The 21,699-nt window shown below is 46.9% G+C and overlaps 1 protein-coding gene across 3 annotated transcripts in view; it reads right to left on the bottom strand.

Moving 5' to 3' along the window:
* The window catches only part of NLRC3 (NLR family CARD domain containing 3), a 73,057-nt gene that overhangs the window by 31,232 nt on the left and 20,126 nt on the right, over window positions 1-21,699 (bottom strand). For 2 of the 3 annotated variants that reach the window (XM_075132862.1, XM_048867617.2), the window contains exons 2-5: window positions 13,908-14,085; window positions 11,625-11,885; window positions 2,910-4,653; window positions 955-1,041 (exon numbers count right to left, since the gene is read on the bottom strand). In XM_075132862.1, coding sequence (XP_074988963.1) covers window positions 955-1,041; window positions 2,910-4,653; window positions 11,625-11,885; window positions 13,908-13,914 — 2,099 coding nt within the window. In that variant the 5' untranslated portion in view covers window positions 13,915-14,085. The remainder of the gene's footprint in view (window positions 1-954; window positions 1,042-2,909; window positions 4,654-11,624; window positions 11,886-13,907; window positions 14,086-21,699) is intronic. The other variant, XM_075132863.1, reaches the window with a different exon arrangement.

Below are 21,699 nucleotides of genomic sequence, written 5' to 3'. Positions count from 1 at the left end.
GGCTCTACAGCAATATTAAGAGAGACAAAAAGGTCAATTTTAGTGTGGAGAAGATGACTAGTGAGTGGCTAGGGCTTGCAAGTCAAACATAAGAATGGCCATACTGGAGCCATGTAGATCAATGGTCCATCTAGCCCAGTATCCTATCTCTGACAGCAGTCAGTGCCAGATACTTCTGGCAGTCAAGAGACCTAGAGACATCCAGACCATGGGTTGCATCTGTGACCATCTTGGCTAATAGCCATTGCTGGACTTGTCCTCTTTGAACTTATCTAATTCTTTTTTTAACCCAGTTACACTTTTAGCCTTCACAACATCCCCTGGCAACAAGTTCCACAGGCTGACTGTGTGTTGTGTGAAGAAATACTTCCTTTTGTTTGTTGTAAACCTGCTGCCTATTAATTTCATTGAATGACCCCTGGTGCTTGTGTTATGAGAAGAAGTAAATAACACTTCCTTATGCACTTTCTCCACACCTCTCATGCTTTTGTAGACCTCTATCACATCCCCCCACATTAGTCGTCTCTTTTCCATGATGAAAAGTCCCAGTCTTATTAATCTCTCCTCATATGGAAGCTGTTCCATACCCTTAATCATTTTTATTGCCCTTCTCTGCACCTTTTCCAATTCTAATGTATCTTTTTTGAAATGGGGCGACCAGAACTGCCCACAGTATTCAAGGTGTGGGCGTACCATGGATTTATACAGTGGCATTATGATATTTTCTGTCTTATTCTCTCGCCCTTTTCTCATGGTCTCTGTTCTGCTCTCTTTGTTGACTGCTGCTGCACCCTGAGTGGATGACCACGCGGAGACACATGGCGCAATGCTTTGCTGAGGGCACATCTCACAACACAGCTTAGATCATGTGAATGTTTAGAGAGTTCATGAACCTTTAGCTCAAATGGCCACTGCAGTGACACCCCAAAATATTTTATGAATGCTAGCCAGTACCTCATCTTTTGAATCTGACAATCCTTCACACTCAGCACGCTCCCCAACAGCTCCATCACGTTGTCCTTAAACTTGTTGTTGTCCAGCCTGACCAACAAAGCAAAACAGAAGAGACGGCTGAGAACAAAGCATTTTGATAATACAAGGAGGAGGAGCAAATGTCCATTATGAGCTGCTGAGAGTGAGAGCTCTCCGAAAAAATGAAGAGATCCTGATCTGTGCAGCTTCCATGCTCAAGAGTTCACAGAGCGACCCCTGTCAGAGGTAGCATGTTCCTTGAGATGCTGTCTTTCACAGTGAAGCTGACCTCCCCCCACCATCCCCCAGCAAGGAGCCGAGAGCCTGTACACTGCTGATCCTCATGACTAGAGAGCGTTCCATATGCACAGCGCCAGAAGAGTCCGTTCTCTCTAGGATAACGCAGTCACACTTACCAGCATCCCAGGATAACTCTAGGAGGCCCTATTCTTCCACAGAGAATGTCCTCTAAAAACTTGGAGATGCTTCACTTATGCAAAAATCACATTTAAGTCCTTTGGGTTCCTCCAATGAAAGATATGGCAGAAGTGTAAAGCCTATTCCAACATAGCGATACAGGACTCTGCACTGCCCAGGGGCTTCTCTTTATAAGTCTTGTAAGATGGCACGAGGTGGTAGTTGCCACAGGTCATGTCATTACCATTAAATACATGTTCCAGGCCTGCACAACACTAAAATGCACTGTGTTGAAGCCAGTGCCGGTCCTTGTCACCTGGTCTTACTTTGTCTACTTGTCGCTAAGTCTGATATTAGGAACAGCTGATTTTTGGGGATGTCTATCCAATGGGGATGCTAAACCAGCCTCAAATGGTATAAAGATCCAATAGACTTCTGGATTGCTATGGGGACTGTGAGTGAAATGCAAAATCTTCTACCTGTGAGTTGCGGATTCTCATCCATCCAGGCCAGCAATAACTAAAGGTCTTTTAAGGGCTATCCATTGGCCATGTGAAATGAGTTGGGGATCTGAGTCCAATTGCTAGTGGAGAAGTGCCCATGTCATCCCTCGCCCAATTAAATCGACACCTATTATTGTAACCTCAGCAGAGAGGCCAAGTACTATGAAGTGAAAGCGACTGAATTAGCCTCTGCTCCTCAGAGGTGAAGGTACAATGTGAAAGTAGTTCAAGTAAAGACACCTGCCTCCTCTTAGTCTTGTTACCTCTACCAGCCCACAAAGCAAGAATCCCAGTTCCAGACTCCGTGGTCTCCTAAGCGGCCTCTGTAATGCAATACTACCAGCATCTCAGGATAGCTCATCAGCCACTGATACACATAGGTAATAACAAACACAGCACAACGTTTGGCATAGTAGTACTGCCGCTTCCACTTCTCCAGCTCCTTTCACCCAAAGAACACGTGCCATTTTGAACATATTAGACTAATAGACTTTAAGGCCAGAAGGGACCATCAGGATCATCTAGTTTGACCTCCTGCACATCGTAGTCCACAGAACCTCACCCACTCCTGAAATAGACCCTGGATTAACCAAGCCTCCCATCACCCCTGTGAAGTAGATAGTATCCTCTCTCCTTTACAAGTGGAGAAATTGAAGACCAGAGCTGGAGTGACCTGCCCAAGGTCATACAGCAGGTCAGTGGCAGAGCCAAAAACAGAATAATAGACTCACAGGACTGGAAGAGACCTCAAGAGGTTTTCTACTCCAGTCCCCTCCACTAGAAGACCCCAAGAGTCTGGACTTTCAGCCCCCAGCTCTGAACACGACACATATTGCCTCAGTACCACATGCCCATACCATTCTTCTCTGCACCTTTAGAGTATATTTCTGTTTGCAGGACAATAGTCCTGAATAAAATAATTGCCGCATATCCTTTAAACAGCTGCTACTTTCTACCGCATCTCACAAAAATGTGGAAATAGTCCCGATCCCTACACGAAACCCAGATCTGACTTACCGGAGATTACTGCAGAAGAGAAGCTGTGAAAGCAGACTTTTGCAGATATTGTAGGTGAGGCAGTTGGAGAGGTTTGTCTCCTCCATGCACACCTCAGAGACCTGGAGGAGATAAGCCAGGGCAGAGCAATTCACTGGTGTTAACATCCCAGCCAAGCTCTCGTTTTTCATAGCTTCCTCCACTGTCTTGGCCAGCTCCATGTGCTGCACTTCATACAAGCACTGCATGATGTTCACGGTCCTGGAGGAGATGACATAGTCAGTGTTCAGGCAGCTCTGGAGAAAGCTGATCATGTGGCTTCGGAAGCTGTTATGCTCATCCTTCACCAAGAGCCAACCAGACAGCAATTTGTTCACCTGTGGGGAGAGAAGGCCAGAGAGAAAGCGCACAAAGATATCCAGCTGCCCATCCTCTGACTGCAGTGATCTCTGGACAGCGTTCTTAAAGTGATTGAGGAAACCAAACTTAGGCCAGGACATCCCGCTCTCAGTAAAGAGATCAAATATTGCTCGCTTTGCTGAAGCATAGTAATAAGTGGCTGCCAAAAACTCCTGGAGGGTTAAATGGGAGAAATAGTAGACAGTGGAGAACTGCATCTCTTCCTTGAGTAACATCCTACTGCACAAGCTGCCTTGTAGTGATGAGAGGTCTATGCCATAGGCTTTCAAGTCTTGTTCGTAAAATACGTACTTTCTCTTGAGCAGACCATAAAATGCCAGCCGACCCAGGTTACCAATAATTTTCTTGCTGTTGTTTATAGCTTGTTCTATCCTGGGAGTCTCCTTCTGTTTTTCCTGCCAGTCACTACTCAGTGCCATTTTAAAGTAATAGGAGTAGATTTCTGATAAAGTCTTTGGAACAGTTGTCATTTCTTGGGATTGATCAGTGCTGTTCTTTAGGAAATAGCCCATTGAGGAGCCAGATATCCAGCAAAAGGCAGGAACCGTACACATTGTGTACAAAGATCTGTTAGCCTTGATCTGACCCAAGACTTGATTGGATAAGTCTTTGTTCTCCAGGAACATCTGATCCAAGAAGTCCTTGATCTCCACTGCTCCAAAACCACGTATTTCTGTCATCCGGTCAACTAGGCCACCTGGGATTTGGCTGGCTGCTGTGGGCCGTGAAGTGACCCAAATGGAAGCTTCCTGGAACAGGTTGCCACGGATAATATTGGTGATCAGACTATCCACTTGAATCTCCTTTTTGGGGTCCGTGCAAACAACTGTGTTGGAAAAATCTAAAGGAGTCTTAAACTCATCCAAGCCATCCAGAATCAGTAAAATCCGGGCTGTACCATTGGAGATAAAGCTGGGTTCAGTGATGTGAGGAAATACTGACCGGATGAGCCTCTCAGCAGAGAGTTTCTCATAAGTGTTCAGTTCCCGGAAACTGAGAGGTAGCACGAATATGATGTCCTTATTGACCTCCCCTTTGGCCCACATGCAAACAAACAGTTTCACCAAAGTGCTTTTGCCAATCCCAGCCACGCCCACGGTCACAGAGATTCGAGGAGGAATGCTGACTTTAGACAGAGGAAGGAAGAGCTTCTCCAGGGGGATTTTCTTGGCAACATTTCTCATGCCTTTGGTGGCCTCAATCTGCATGACATCATGCTCTTTCTGCTGAATATCTGTCAAGCCTTCCACCAGCAGAAGGTTAGTGAGCCTCTCCAGCTGGCCAAGTTCCACACCAGTTCCATAGCGGTTCTGGAGACTTTCCAAATGCTTTTGCACCATAGGGTCTGTGTAGAGAGAAGCAAAATAGGTCAAGAGGGAGACAGACAATGACCACAAGCATAAGCAATAGGCACAGCCTGACCTTCTCTCATTATTGCAGGGAAGAGAAGCCAGCTGGAGCTTCCGGAGGTCAGGAAAGCACATTTGAAAACTTGCAACCAAGGGGGAGGGTTGTACCAGCTGTAGATGTGATTGTGATGGGGAGCACAGTTCTCATTACTCAGACACATTCACCAGCTACCAGAAGGACGGGGCTGGAACTGCTTTGGCTGCTGGTTACCGCTGCTTTGTCGAGGAATGTGTCGACTGAATGTCAGGGCAGGAAACTGCACCCATCACTGAATCACTGAAGTTAGAGATGGAGCCATCTCCTCCAGCCCCCAAGCAAAGGCACAACGTCCCGACTGCATCTGCTCTAGGACTTTGTTCAATCTAGTTTAAAATGTTTCATAAGGAAGTTTAAAAAGCCCGAAGCGGCAAATCTTTGACAACGATGGTCACAAATTCTCCCTGCTGTGATCCCACCAATCCCATCAATCTACTTTCCAGGGGTAGAAGTATCCCTGGTGTTAAATTGCTTTGACAGAAAACATTGATTCAAATAAAATGGAACCATTGATTTCTGGGGAAGGGCCTCTCTCGCAGTCTGAGATTTGAACTGGTGCCGAACCTGAGGCCTCATACAAAGGTTTCCCGATATCCATTAGCGACCCTTTTGTTTTCATGGTAACAGCTCCCGTAGCTGGGCTAGCGCCTCGCTGTGCCTGCCAGTTAAGTCAATCACAGTTTCACAAGAAACCAAAGTGAGTTATGGTCCGAGTTCAGCACAAGTTCAGCTCCAAATCTCGGAGTGCAAGTTCCCCACTCAGAGTGTCCTTCACAGAAATAAGTAGTTCTGTGGCTTCCAAATGAACGTGCAATTCCACTGGCAGGTCAGGCAGAGGGTGGTGTACGCAGGAACACCTTACGCTGTCTCCCACTCCCTTAGATGGAGTATTACGGAGTCTGAGAAAGGAAGGGTACATTGAAGTAAAGGGTAATTAACTTACAGTAACTCCTTACTTAACATTGTAATTATGTTCCTGAAAAATGCACCTTTAATTGAAATGATGTTAAGCGAATCCAATTTCCCCATAAGAATGAATGTAAATGTTGGGGTTAGGTTCCAGGGAAACTTTTTTTTGCCATACAGTACAGTACTATAGTTGGGAGGTGCCCCCGCCTTACCCCACACAGGCACAGCCCACTGGCACTGGAGACAATGAGGCAGGCAAGGAGGCTGAAGGTGCTGTAGGCTAGGAGAAGCACATTGCGCAGTGACAGCTTCCCCTACTCTGCAAGCACCAAGGGTGGGGGGCTCAACCCTCAGCCACCCACTCCACCCCTTCCCCCAAGTCCCCACCCTTAACCCTCCTCTTCTTCCCCCCCCCTTTACTCTGCACGCTGCGTCCTCGCTCCTCTCCTCTCCCTCCCCTGCCTCCTGCCCACGGCAATCAGCTGGCTTGTAGTGTGCAGGAGGGAGAGAGGAGGAGCGAGGACATGGTGCGCAGGCTCCCCCTCCCTCCCCTGCCTCCTGAACACCGCCAGCCAGCTGACTGCCACGGGCAGGAGACGGGGGGAGGAGGAGGAAGGCGCTGATCCGCGGGGTCTGCCGGCGGGCGGAAGGCACAGTGGGGGGTGTAGGGGAGCTGATGCGGGGCTGCCAGCTGTGGACAAAGCAGGCAGCCAAACGATGTTATAGTGAAGCATTGCACAACTTTAAATGGAGCATGTTCTGTAATTGAGCGGGGACGTAAGATGGAAACAACGTTAAGTGGGAGGACATTAAGTGAGGAGTTACTGTACATATTCATACACCCTTCCCTCTTAGCTGCGTTTCTCTCTTGCTAGACTCTCTTGACCAAATTCAGAGCTGATATGTAAGGAGGAGATGCAAACAACATGGTAGTGAGTGGGTCAGTCAGTCAGTTGAAGGACTTGTGTACACAGGAAAGTTTTACCAGTTATACCAATATTGTTATTACCCATGTGGACATTCTTATTCCAGAATAAGAATGGTTTTTTTAGATTTAACTTCAACTCCTTCGCAAGCGAGAAAAGTGAAACTGACAAAAGCCATTCGTTTTCTGCAGTAGGAATATTCACATTCGGATCAATACTAGTATAATGATAACAGTTTAAATTCACTTCTTAGATTATACTGAAAAAAATATTTTCTGTGTAGACAAGGCCTAAGGGAGCCTATCTAGTCTATGTTGATGGAATATGCATGTCAAGGGGCTGGAAGATCTGTTGCACCAGATAAGACTTTCCCAGTCTCATTTAGACTCAGCTGTCAGTGACTCCAGTTTGCCATAGCATGGCTTACAGTAGCAGCACAATGTCTGCACTGTACGTTCCATGATGGATTTAGTTTGTAAAATCCCTGGGATGGGGACTGTAGTGCTCAGTAAATCATCATCAGAACATGGCTGTTACTTTTTAAATATAGCACAAGACTTCTTGTTTGGAGGCTGCGTGATGCTGACACATGGAAACAAAACAGAATGAGACTTTAACTTGTGACCCCTTCACCATCATGTTATTGAGTGCTTTTCTGTGCAATTACTATCCAGACAGTAGAGCCCTGATTGAATTATTCAAACTTTCTCACTTGAAGCAGCGTTTCAATGTCTAGGTGGCAAATTATTAAGCAACCTTATTTACACTGAACTGCTGCCTGAGGCAGAGAAATGAGAAGACAGACAAATTGGGTGTGTGGCTAGGAGGCTTTGATCAGCTCCCACAGGAGAGACAGAGCTAGGTGGCTGCTCCTGAACAGTCCTGGGGTACAGCTCCGCATGCACAAAACCTCAGTCCTAGATTCATTCCCCACACTATGCTGGGGAGCTTTTGGAAGCCGCTTCGCTGTGTCCAGGCGCTGTCACTGCCAGATCCCTGAGCACTAGGTTGTTGTGGTTAGCTGCAGCCCTATATTGAGGGCAGTGCATCCTTTCATTGTACAGTATTTGTAATACACAATATGACCCAAGACATTTTCTAAGGGCGTGGCAATGCGAACTCAGCCCCAGCCCTGTCTTGGGGCCGTGTGGAGCTGCACCACCCCGGGTGGGGCTCCTAAACCAGACATAATCCCTCCTGTAGCTCCCAGCACACAGGTAGAACAGGCCTGCTCCTGAAGGAGCTGCAGCATGCTCATCCTGTGCATCTAGACAGCTCTGCGGCCTGGAACAGGGTCCAGGTCCTGGCATGGCCTCCTCCTCATCCCCAACTCCATCCATGGGTCATAGCACACCTGGGGGCAGTAGGAGAGAGCAATCCTTTCCCATGGGGGAGTGTAGGGGCTGAGCTTAGCCACCGTCCTGGGAGTGCAGAGATACTCCCTGCAGCCTCCCCAGTCCCACAGACCCATAACACACGTATGGACAGACAGATCAAGCGGACCGCAGCCTGGCAGCCTTGCCTCCCATGGTGAGGAATTACCAAGCTAGGGCATGTACACTCCAGTCTCTCCCCCTGCTCTCCAGAAACAAACATTTCAGCAACAACATTTCACCCAAGTTCTTTTTCCTTATTCTATTTTCTAACCCGTTCCCGGTCAAACAAGATGACCCCTCTCCCTCAAAGCCAGTTAAATAATTGGCTTTTAACTGGCAACGCTGCCATCCCCACTTGGGATCCGAGTCGAGCTGACTCACTGAGCTCTCTCTGTCTCCTACATCTCTATCAGCAATGACTGCTGCTTCTCTTGATGCTGCTTGAGGCAGCAGAGGGTAATAACTTGTTCTGTGTAGCCACGCTGGCTCTAAGATGCGAAAGCTTGTTTTTCCAGTAAAACGGGCAGCTATGGTGTACCTTCCTGTAGCCCCGTCCAGGATCCAGATGTGCTTTACAACTTAACAAGCAAAACTATTGAGATCACCTTGCCATCCACTGAAATGCAGCTACCTCTTGAGTACAACACAGCCACAATTCACATATGAACAGGAAAAGGGGGTAAACGGTGAGGTGGCAAAATTTGCAGATGACACAAAACTACCCAAGAGAGTTAAGTCCCAAGCTGACTGTGAAGAGTTACAAAGGGATCTCACAATACTGAGTGACTGGGCAACTAAATGGCAGATGAAATTCAATGTTGACAAATGCAAAGTAATGCACACTGGACAACATAATCCCAACTAGACATACAAAATGATAGGGCCCAAGTTAGCTGTTACCACTCAAGAAAGAGGTCTTGGAGTCATTGTGGATAGTTCTCTGAAAACATCCACTCAATGTGCAGCAGCAGTCAAAAAAGCAAACAGAATGTTGGAAACCATTAAGGAAGGGATAGATAATAAGACAGAAGATATCCTATTGCCTCTATATAAATCCATGGTACACCCACATCTTGAATACTGTGTGCAGATCTGGTTGCCCCATCTCAAAAAAGGTCTATTGGAACTGGAAAAGGTATAGAATGGGCAGGAGTGGTGTCCCTCGCCTCTGTTTGCCAGAAGCTGGGAATGGGCGACTGGGGATGGATCACTTGATGATTACCGGTTCTGTTCATTCCCTCTGGGGCACCTGGCATTGGCAACTGTCGGCAGACAGGATACTGGGCTAGATGGACCTTTGGCCTGACCCAGTATGGCCCTTCTTATGTTCTAAGCCACCACCGAAGAGCACACAGCAGCATCACTTAGCAGTGACAGTTGGAAGTGAAGAAGATCCACCTGCAAATGCAGTGGTGGGCAGAGTGTAGTGGAACTGCACAGGTTGGAATCTGCTGCCAGGACTCCAGGACATGCAGGAAGCAGATATGCTACATGAGGTGCCATCTCGTAGAGCTGTAACCCGCTCAGTGACTGTCTCCAATGTACACCTCGTCACCAGGGAACACTAAGCCCCCATCACCAATCTTCCACTGACATTGTGGCAATGGCAGTACCACTATCAGAAGAAAGCGGCTGCAGGTGACAGATAAGCAGGTCTGGTCCTAATCAACAATGATCCTCTTTTCATGCAAATGTCCCTAGCCACTCACAAGGGTGAGAAATACAGAAAACACAGTCATTCCTCAGGGCAGGGCAGAGAAAGGAAGGGTCTCCCCTTGCAGTGGGGCCCACAATTTTGGGTCCTGATTCCGCAGGTTGTTCCACCTACTCCTCAACACACTATAGCCCCTGTCTTGGCTCTGCCATGCCAGCGGTGGGGAGGGTGGATCAGAGAGCAGTGGCCCGTAGGGGGATGTGCCTAGAGTTGGTGTGCGTGTTTTTCTCAGGAGGTTCAAGTTACCTGCACACAAGCCTGAGCCAGGACAAAGCAGCCCGTACCCCAAACCAGGAGCAATGTATGAAACATTCCATTTGCGAGTACCTGGAGGATGAAGGGGTGATCACTAGCAGCCAGCATGGATTTACCACAAACAAATCCTGCCATACCAGCCCAATTTCCTCCTTTGACAGGGTAACTGGTTTGGTGGATGGGGGAATGTGGTGGACATAGTATATCTGGACTTCAGCAAGGCTTCTGCCACAGTCCCACATGATGTTCTCATAAGTAAGGTGGAGAAATGCAGGCTCAACTGAACTACCATTAAATGGATACAAAACTGGTTAAACAACAGCAAACAAAGAGTAACTATTCATGGACTGATGTCAGACTGGAGGGAGGTCTCATGTGGGGTTCCACAGGGATCTGTTCTGGTCTGGTGTTATTTAACATCTTATTAATGATCTAGATGTAGGAATAGAGAGCAGACTGATCAAGTTTGCAAATGACACAAGGCTGGGGAGGTTGCTAACACTTTGGAGGCTGGAGCTAAAATTCAGAGGGATGTTGTTAAGTTGGAGAATAGACAACAAAATGAAATTCAACAAAGACAAGTGTAAGGTGCTGCACTTAAGGGAGAAAAACCAAATGCACAAATACAGAATAGGGAATAACTGGCTTGGCAGCAGCACTGCTGAGAAGGATCTGGGAGTTGTGGTGGATCCCAACCCCAACATGAGTCAGCAATGCAATGCTGTTGCAGAAAAAGCAAATGCAATTTTAGGTTGGATTAACAGAGGCACAGCATGCAAGTCACAGAAGGTGATAGTACCACTCTACTCGGGGCTGATTGGGTCTCAGCTGGAGTACTATATCCAATTTTGGTCACCAGTGTATAGAAAGGATGTGGTGAAACTGAAAAGGATCCAGAGGTGAGTGACAAAGATGATCAAAGGTGTGGAACATAAGGCAAAGGCTGAAAGAACTGGGGATGTTTAGTTTGGAAAAGAGGAGATTAAGGGGGGAACATGATAGTGGTCTTCAAATACTTGAAAGGCTGCCATAAAGAAAGATGGAGAAAAGTTGTTCTCTCTTGCCACAGAGGGCAGGACAAAAGGCAATGGGTTCAAACTACAGCACAGCTGATCTAGACTGAATCTCAGGAAAAACTTCCTAACTGTAAAAACAGCAGGACAATGGAACAGACTGCCTGGGGAGGTTGTAGAAGCTGCTTCACTGGAGGTTTTCCAAAGGAGGCTGGATAGCCACCTGTCTGGGATGGGTTAGACACAACAAATCCTGCATCTTGGCAGGGGGTTAGACTAGCTGACCCTTGTGGTCCCTTCTCACCCTATGGTTCTATGATTCTATGACTTCAGTATCTCAGCCAGAAGTTAGGGATCTATTACAGGAGTGGGTGGGTTAGGCTCTGTGGCCTGCAACACAGGAGGTCAGACTAGATGATCATGATGGTCCCTTCTGACCTTAGAGTCTATGAGTGTCTCAGTGATAGTGTCCTTAGTTGGCTCTCTTAATCAACAGGGGTCAGAACCGGAGGTCCTTTTTTGTCCTTACTCAGGCAAAGTTCCCCAGGGTACACCTGGGTCTGAATGCTACAGGTACACACCTGCTAGCAGACAATGCCGACGTGTGTGCACACACACACAGAGACTTTTATGACACACATGCATACAGACAGAAGACAACGAACAGCATCTCCTACCATAGACGGTGATGTGTAGATAGAGCTGGGAGTTGGTTGTCTCTATGTAAGTCTGCAGGGACTGAGAGGCATAGCTGCCCTTCCCAGCCAGAAGATCCATGACCGCCTTCACCTGCTCCGACAGGGAGCTCACCTCCTGCACCTGGCCTGCCTCCTCAGCGCTGAGGAGATCCAGCTTCCTCATGTAGCAGATGATGTCTTCCAGGAACTGCGACGAGATGGACCTCACCAGCTGCTTCCGATAGCGGTTGATCCAAACCCCTGTGAGGAAGAGAAGGTGGGTGATGAGTGTGAGGAGTCACTGACAGTATCTGGATCTTCTATGTGCTGAGGATCCATTGCTCAGAGGTGACAGGAGATGGAAGGGTGATAGGCAGGTTTCTTGGAGATCACATGGCTGTGGCAAGGCGCTGCTTGGACAAGGCGGTCTCTGTACAGACTCTGCACCATAATGAACAGAACATGCTGCCCAGAAACGAAATACATAGGGAGATAAAACTGAAGCTGACTAGGTCTGTCCAAACAAGACACTAGGCTGAAGCCATCGAGCGCCAGTGAGAGAATCCCAAACCAAGTCCAGCACCAGCTGAGCTAATAAGTTTCTGCTCTATTATTTCTGCTTCATTCATTAGAAGAAATATTCCAAATACACATGCACTGATGACAATCAAACCTCTTTCTGAAAGGGAGAAAGGTTTAGTGGACAATCTTGAGAAATACAGATGCTGCCCAACAGGGCTATGCAAATCAGTTTCAGTCAACGTGAGCTTTCACCAAAAACTCACATCAAACTCAAACGATTTCTGGGAATTTCTGCATAGCCTGGATTGGGCCAAAAGCCAAAATACTGGTGCTTAATTTGTGCCAGGGCTGAGCCCCAGCGCCTCTAGGCTTGACAGTTCATAGCCCCGGCACCTCTGGGCTTGCTGTGTCAGTTAGGAAAGTAAAAAAATTGCTTGAACCCCGGCACCTCTTTCATTACAAAGTAAGTACTGCAAAATACCATAAGAAAGATCATTCTGGGAATATTTCATCCCTAGTGAAAAAGTGAAGCACCAGAAATCGTACCAGAAAGTCTTATCTTCCTGGGATTTTCACCTCCATTTAAAAACTCGGATCAACTTGAGATATGCCTCCCAGTCTGAATGACACCTCCATAAACGTGGAGGTTGTCCTTCCTTGCTTTATAATTCCTATGGCTGTTGTAAAGACAAGGAGAGCGAGACAATATCTTTTATTGGACCGACTTCTGTTGGTGAGAGAGACCATTCGAGTTACACCAAGCTCTTCTTCATGTCTGGGAAAGGTACGACATTGCAAACACGGCTGTTGTCACACTTCTGATTGGTTAAGCTGGACAATCACATGTATTCACCTCTCTGGCCACATTCTGAACATCTCCTTCTAATTTAAACTGGACTTGGTGTTAGGGAACACGGGGCTCGTTTGGGTATTTGGTTACGTTAGGAGAGAAAATGACACCTAAGCTAAGTCCCTCAGGAACCAGCCTATTAGAAAGGGGCTCTGCAGGTTCCAGCTTCAATATCAGAAGATTTTATAGAAACATCCTTGTGTCCTTTTGTGGTCATTAATCTCCACCCCCCTTCCTGTGCACTGCATGATACAGTGCAGGCCAGCTATACTGAATGGAACAAAGGCTGTGAGAGAATGTATCCCATATATCCCAGCACAATACTGGTAACTCTGATCCAGTCTTTGAGGAGTTAAAAATCGTGTGGCTCACTTTTCAAAAGACAAGCTAGGAAGGATTCGTCTGCACTTAAAACACTACAGTGGCACAGCTGTGCTTCAGTGTAGACACTACTTACACCGATGAGAAGGGGTCTCCAGTCACTGTAGTTAATCCACCTCCCTGAGAGGAGGTAGCTAGGTCAACAGAGGAATTCTGCCATCAACCTAGCACCGTCTACTTGGGGACTTCGGTCGGCTTAACACCACCACCACTCAGCGATGTGGATTTTTCACACCCTGACCAACATAGTTAAACCAACCTAATTTTCTAGTGTAGACCAGGCTGGAGACCCTTCCCCTCGCTGCCTCGTCTTTTCCTCTTGCTGTATGGAACACAAACAGGTCATCATTGAAAATGGCCCCTTCACACCAAGGAAATCTCGTCAGAGAAAGCTCCCCACCTTTTCCCAGGAGTCAGAAAGCAAGGTTAGCTTTTGGTGGCAGCTGCCACCAGTGACAACCCGAAGACGAACTACCGCTGAGCGAGAGCCCTAATCATTATGCACACTCACATTTCACGCCCCTGCTCACCTTCCATCAGGGGGTTCCGGTGGCATTAGAAGCCTTCTTTGCAATAGCAGTGTGACGACTGGCAGACAGACCCCACTGCCTTCCCATTGACTCTGCCCGTTGTCCTCTCAGACCAGGACCCCAGTGAGGGCACACCATTCACGGCTCATTCTGCAACCGTTAGCCTTTTTCCATGTTTCTGAGGGAGGGAGAAGAAAAGCATCAGTAGCAGGGGGGAGCCAGCACCACTCAAACCCTGACCCACAGGTGCATTTCCTTGCAGCCTGTTGGGAAACCATGAGGGGAGGAACCTTTAATGACCCTGGTGACATGAGCCACTTCCGGCTGAGACAAGTTTGTGCAGCTACCAGGAGAATGTCCTGCACTAGAGCCAGTGAGGCTGCTGACTGAAAGTGCCGTACTCTACTGAAAGCTTATAATAGAAGCCCTTCCCAGAGCGACTGCCGGAGACTGAGCAGGCTGCAAGCCACTGAGATTCTCACTCACAGTCATGCCACAGCTTGGGGCCCCAGTCCCAGTCCCATGCTTGGGTGCTGCTGCCCAGATCCATGATGCTAACACCTAGGGTGACCAGATGTCCCGATTTTATAGGGACAGTCCCAATTGTTGGGTCTTTTTCTTATATAGGCTCCTATTACCCTCCACCCCCTGTCAATGTTCCCTCTAATTTTTGACAGGCCGTGTGTGCAAAAGATTTCTTCTGTGCAAATTTTTGACAAGCTGTGTGCGCAAAAAATTTCCTCTGTGCAAATTTTTGTGCTTCTGTGCAAATTTTTGTGCGTGCGGTGTTTTGCCGTGTGCGTGCGCACACATGCACAGCTTAGAGGCAACAGTGCCCCCTGTCCCAATTTTTCACACTGGCTGTCTGGTCATCCTACTATCACCTGATCCCCACAATAGTAAGAACTAAATATCAATCTGTCCATGCGCCACTAGGATCAGTGCTCCCTGTGTTATGGAGTTGGCATCCTGAAACATTATGCCAGGATGCTAGTACATCACGGTCTGAATGCACAGACTGGCTATGTCAGCTTTCAGTCCCTATGCCATAGCATCAGTTCCAAGAGCACTCTGCCAACACCTTTCTTGGCTAGACCTTGTGCAAGGATGCCAGTTCTCAATGCATTCTGCAGCGTGCCCCCCAAGTGTCTGAGTGAAAATCTAAGCCTAGCCCCCTAGGGACTGCTGGGTGGGGATTTGAATCTGGTTTGGAAAGGAAGATGCAAAGCCAAAAAAATAAAACACACCGTTGCAAGGGGCCTTGTTCAGGTTTGAGCAGGTCTAATCAGAGCTTAGAACCTCTGCCCCAGCTTTGTTAATTAGCAGCAATTTCAGAGCTCTGTACTTGCTCTGTTCTCAGCTACACAAATGAATCATGCTCCAAGTATGCTAACGAGCACCCACCTACTCCTTCTCATTTCTGTGCTACAGTATCACCCCCTAATTGCTTTGCGAAAATAACCACTGGATTCAGTAACTTCCTGTGCCACGAGCAGTGGGAGGGAAGGATTGCTTAGAAGAGGAAAATGTCTGGTTTGAGAAGCCAAAGAAAACCAGGCCCCTTTTGATCCATGTGTGGAGGGGGTCTCTGCGCATGCATCTCCCCATCCCCAGGTGGAAACTGGTGCAGGGGGGGTCAGCTGCCTTCAGAGCTATGTTCTCCTGTCTGCTGGGCTTGCATGCAGGCAGGCTGGGAGCAGAGGTGTTCCAACCAAAGACTACATTGCATTTGCACACATCCTCCTCCTTAGGGGGGTTCCTGGAGGCAGGCAGACCCAAGGGAGTCCTTCGCAGAGCAGTTCCAAATGGCACAGCCTTGCCAAGGAGCAGGGCTAAATCTTCCTCTCTTCTGGTGGGTGGCAAACCCAACCCTTCCTATGGAGGCATGCAAAAGAAACTCTGTGAAGGGAAGTTGTGGAGGGTCATGGTCCCATGTGGCTAAGATTTGGCCCTTTGTGAGGCTGGCTTTGCAGACATTGCTACTAGTTCTTGTGCCAGGGGCTGAGAGACAGGGTTGTTCCACCAGGAACAGCAGAGGGTTCAGCCTCCCAAACTAGTGCCCACTTTCCCCGCCACCGCCCGCCCGCCCCCACCCAGGAGCTGTGCAGATGTTGGGAAATCTGCAGAGGCCAGGGACACCCATCCAAAAGCCTTGTCCCTGTACAATGGCTCCCAGTCCCTCTCTGTGCCCTGGGGCCTTCATCAGCATGCTGGAATGGTCTCTCCTGTGGGCTTTGGCCCCAGAGCATCTCCACAGGGTCACAGGTGCAGCAAATTCCCTTGAGGTTGGCAAGGGGACAATGCCTCCTCCAGAGACACCCCTGAGCACATACCATCCTGCACCTCAGAGAGCCACCGTGAAGGGGCTTCCATTGAGCCAGGAGAAGGAGTGAGAGGTTCTTCTGGAGGTGCCGCCTTGGGGTTGGGATTAACTGGATCCCCGTTCCCTCTGCACATGGAAGGGAAAGATACAATATCGCACAACAACAACATTAAATAAGCACCGTACGTAGGGAGCGTCCCCACCCCATTGCTTGGAGCACGGCACAACAGAACAAACACAAACACAGTCAAACGCCAGTGCTGGGAGGAGTGCTGCAGTGAGCACCCCGGCCCGGCTTCTCTGCTCAACCCGGGTCAGGGAAGCACAGAGTTCAGTTACTCACCCGAACCGAACAAAAAACAAGTTGAAATCAGCAAGAAATGCTTCCATTTTATCAACACGCAAGGTTTCAATCAACCCCGCTGTGACAGGGTCCCACTGCGCCCACCCTTTATGTGCAGCCTCTCAGAGACCTTCCCTGCCATTTGTTTGCAGGGCTTCACTTGCCTGCCTTTCACACACGAGTGCCATCAGAGCACTCCTTTTTGTCAGGCCCTGTTAGCCTTTTCTTATCTCTCTCTTTCCTGCATCCTCGCCCTCCCCCACACTTCCTTCCTGTGCTCTTTTATCCAGGCTTGGTGTTACTGAGCTCATTAGCTACTCACACCCCAATCTGATCCCATAATCAGGCCCTCCCTGGGGGACTCATGGGTTAAACAGTGACCAGAGTGCTGTGTCAGTGGCTGATTCCCAGCACTCTGTCACCATCACCCCTCCTCCCACCCCCACACAAGTCAGAATTTTGTTTCACAGGAGATTTGGAACATTTTTGGTTTTGTTCCAATTTTGAACAAAAAATGGGTTGAAATCACAGACTTTTCCTTGAAACAGAAAATCAAATTCCCCCCAGCTCTCCTCTCGCCCTTTTGATCTATTGTGGTTCTCTCCGTTTGGGGGTTTACAGTGGTTTGAATTTGGCCCTATGCTTCGGACATGTTCTGAGGGTATGCACCATCGCCTCTTCAAGGAGTTTTATTGGTGGCCTAAGAGCTAATCATTTTTTTCTCAGTGGCTGCTGAGTTGTCTCATCTCATATTTCTTTTTGTCCTCGAGTCATTGACTTCTGCAGTTAGGATACATGATCAAATTAAGGACAGTCCAGTGAGTCAGCCATTCTCAGGCTAAATCGTCACTCCTTGTGGCTGTCCTGTTAGATCTAACCAGGCTGCAAAGTTCAATTCAATCTTTGCTTGAAGTAATCACTGGGTTTTCCTTCTTCTCTGGGTAGACGCTAACCAGGCTACAATCAGAAGCTCTTCTGCTGCATGCAATGCTCTTGCCTCATCTCTCTTTATCTGAATGGATTGAGTCCGGCCACTGATTGTGGATGACTGACTGATATCACAGATTATTTACCCACATACCAGGCTGCAATTTCCCAGACAGGGTGCTACTCTAAAAATGTAATATTCTCTCTGTGAAAACTATCAGCCTCACATTAGCAGAAGTAAATGAATTTCACCTGGAGGGGTGGGAGGGAATAAACAACATCAGACATTTTTTCTAATTCCACTACAGCCCTGGGCTATTCTGTTGGATGTTGGGATATTCTAGGGTTGCAGTAAGGTAAATTGTTCCACTGGTTAATTACTCTCACTGTTAAAAATGTACACCTTATTTCCTGTCTGAATTTGTCTAGCTTCAACTTCCCGCCATTGGATCATGTTAGACCTTTCTCTGAAAGATCCAAGAGCCCATTATTAAATATTTGTTCCCCATGTAGTTGCGTATAGACTGTGATCAAGTCACCCCTGAACCTTCTCTTTATTAAGCTAACTACATTGAGCTCCTTGAGTCTATCTCTAGAAGGCAGCTTTTCTAATCCTTTAATCTTCTCATGGCTCTTCTCTGAACCTTCTCTGAATTATGAACATCCTTCTTGAATTGTGGACACCAGAACTGGACACAAGTTTCCAGCAGTGGTCAGACCAGCGCCAAACTCAGAGGTGAAATAACCTCTCTCCTCGTACTTAAGATTCCCATTTATGCAACCCAGGATCATAGTAGCCCTTTTGGCCACAGCATCTTACTGGGAGCTGATTATCCACCACGACCCCCAGATCTGTTTCAGAGTCACTGCTTCCCAGGATAGTCCCCCATCCTGTAATTGCGGCCTGCATTCTTTGTTCCTAGATGTATACACTGACATTTAGCCATATTAAAATGAATATTGTTTTCTTGTGTCCAGTTTACCAAGTGATCCAGATTGCTCCGTAGTGATGACCTGTCCCCTTCATTATTTACCATTCTCCCCATTTTTGTGTCATCTGGAAACTTTGGGTGATGATTTTATGTTTTCTTCCAGGTCATTAATAAAAAACGTTAACTAATGTAGGGCCAAGAACCAATCCCTGCAGGTCCTCAATAGAAACATGCATTCAATGATGATTCCCCATTTACAGTTACATTTGGACACCTATCAGTTAGCCATCTTTTAATCCATTTAACCTGTAACAATTTTATATCTTTCTAATCTTTTAATCAAATGTAATTTGGTAATGAGTCAAACGTCTTACAGAAGTCTAAGTATATTACATCAACACTATTACCATTATCAGTTAAACTTATAATCTCATCAAAAAGGCATCATGTTAGTTTCACAAGAGCTGTTTTCCATAAACCCATGTTGATTGACATTAATTATATTACCGGCTTTTAGTCCTTGTTAACTGATTCCTGTATCAGCCACTCCATTATCTACCCCAGGATTGATGTCAGACTGACAGGGCTGTAATTCCCAGGTCATCCCATTTACCCTTTTTAAATACCAGCACAACATTAGCTTTCTTCCAGTTCTCTGGAACATCCCCATGTTTCCAAGAAAACCAGCATTAATGGCCCAACAAGCTCAGCCAGCTCTTTTAAAATTCTTGGATGCAAGTTACCTGGACCTCCTGATTTTAAAATGTCTAACTTCAACAGCTGCTGTTTAACATCCTCTTGAGATATCAGAGGAATGGAAAGAGTGTTGTCATATGATATGACATCATCTGTTTTTCCCAAATACAGAACAGAAATATTTGTTGAACACTTCTGTCTTTTCTTCATTGTTATTGATAATTTTACCATTTTCATCTAGTAATGGACCAATTCCATTGTTAGGATTTTTTTGGTCCTGATATGCTTTTTTTAAAAACCTCCTTTTATTGTCTTTAACTCTGCTGGCCATGGTTTTCTCTTTGTGTCACTTTGCTTCCCTTATCAATTTTCTACAATATCTAATATCTGATTTATATTCATTACTATCAATTTCCCCTTTCTTTATCTGTTATATATTATTATTTTTATTTTTCATAGCTGTCTTCACTTCCCCTCTAAACCAGGTCATTTTTTTATCCAGTACAGCCTTCTTCCTTGTGGAACTGTGCCTTTTGAGGCATCTAATAAGGTGTTCTTAAACAATTCCCATTTATCATTCACATTTTTCTGATTAAATTCTTCCTCCCAGCTGTTCTGGCTCATAGCTGTTTTCATGTTTGTGAAAATGGCCCTTTTAAAACACCATGTACATCACTGGTCTGGACTTCATTCTGTTCACACATTATAAATGTGATCAAGTCATGATCACTTGTACCTAAGTGGCAGTTCCCTGCTGAGGGGAACAAGAGGAAAGCAAAAGGTCCTTGCACAGTCTTCCCCAACATTGTCACCCAACCAGGACTGACCACTTTGGAGTCCTCTGATTTCCCCATTAATCCACTTTTAGGTTTGGGCACGGTATGGAGATTGCTCTGGTTTTATTGGGCGATGATCATTAAGCCATGATCATTAAGCACTTTACTAAGGCAAGGAAGTGCCCAGGCAGAGCACACAAGGTTAAGTAAGAGGTTAAGGTGAGTCGATGACGGAGTTGGGAAGAGAACCCAGATTTCCAGAGATCACAGTGCATTGCCAGAGCAAGCTGTTAGAGCCAGGAAAGTGTAGTCCCAAAGTATTCATGAATATTCATCCAACTACAATCTACCAGTTTGCTTTCTTGGTATTTGCAGGTGGCGTTAGTTATTAAGCCAACATCAACTCCATTGGGATGTGCAGTCTACACTATGTTCTGTTATTCTCTTCATGTCACAGAAGACAGGAACAGCTAGACAAGACAGAGGCAGCTCTTAACTAAGTTGCTTCCTCTATGGATGCATTCCTTCGGATGCCTACTGGAATTGAGCAGGAATTGTGTGAAAAATTCCAATTTTTGTTGTTGTTGTTCCATAATGGAAGAAAAAAATCTTGGAATTTTTCACTGAATGGCTGCGTGACTCCCCAGCTGCCTGGCCAACAACCTGGCCATCTATCTTCCAGGAGCGCAGCCCAGGCAGAGAACCAGCTGCCCAGCTCCCTGGCAAGTCAGCAGCTCTGGAGAGCCCCGGGTCTGGGAAAAGTTTTCCTAGTGGGCTGCTCTGGAGCTAGGGACCTTGGTAGCCGAGGCTCTGAGGATCTGGGCAGGCAAACTGGGATTTGACATTACATTTTGACAAGTCCACCCTTTCCAACGATAAAGTGTTCCCTCTGAAAATTCCCACTGACTTAAATCCAATCCCTGAACAGAGCTTTGACTCTACGTCACAATTAAATAAATACCAATTAACAGAGTGTCATTAATGAGTCGATTTGAACATTCCTAGTTATCAAAGTTAAACCTCACTTACAGGGCTACTTTGGCATTCCAGTGCTTCAGTTGCGAGACTGGCCCCATCCACGATACTGGATCCAAAAGCCATCCATGACAATACATACTCATGGGCACACATCCATGGATGCAAATATCCAGGCACCTTTTTCCCTTTGGGAATATCAAATTCAGATCCAGTTCACAATCCAGGCATCAGGACTTGGATCAGAACATCCTGACCTGAAGGAAATGCAGATTTGGATCCAATTCCAGATCCAAACTTTGCCACTGGAGCCCATTTCCACTTAAATTATGTAAATGTGTCAGCCTGGTCATAAAAGAAACACTTTGGGAGCGTCTAAACATGAGGAATAGTTCCGGTGCAGTTTGGTGCTAGAGCAGACATGTAATTGTCCTGTAATACTCCAGCTCTCATTTTTGTACCTCAGTGATCCTCCCCAGAAAGGACTCATTTTTCTTTCTTACTGAGTGGTTGATGGCGTGTGATGCACGGCCTGAAGGCTCTTCCTGCACCCAGACTGCAGCATCAGTGCAGCATGCAATTGTTCGTGCAGGCCACCCACCCAAGAACTGAAAAAAGACGCACAGTCAACCCAGCACTTGGAGCGGCACAGAGCATTTATTGGTCTATGGCAGGGGTGGCTAAACTGTGGCTTGTGAGCCACATGTGGCTCTTTTACCATTAAAGTGCAGCTTGCAGAGCCCCCCAAGCCTCCCTCATTCTCCACCTACCAGACTGGGGAGGGTGGGGGAGCTTGGGACCTCTGCCTTGCAGCGGGGTG

This window comes from Caretta caretta, chromosome 10, assembly GCF_965140235.1.
Source record: "Caretta caretta isolate rCarCar2 chromosome 10, rCarCar1.hap1, whole genome shotgun sequence".
In the NCBI taxonomy this organism is placed as follows: Eukaryota; Metazoa; Chordata; order Testudines; family Cheloniidae; genus Caretta; species Caretta caretta.
The sequence above is the reverse complement of the archived record's forward strand: the minus strand, read 5'-3'. Positions and strand labels throughout refer to the sequence as shown.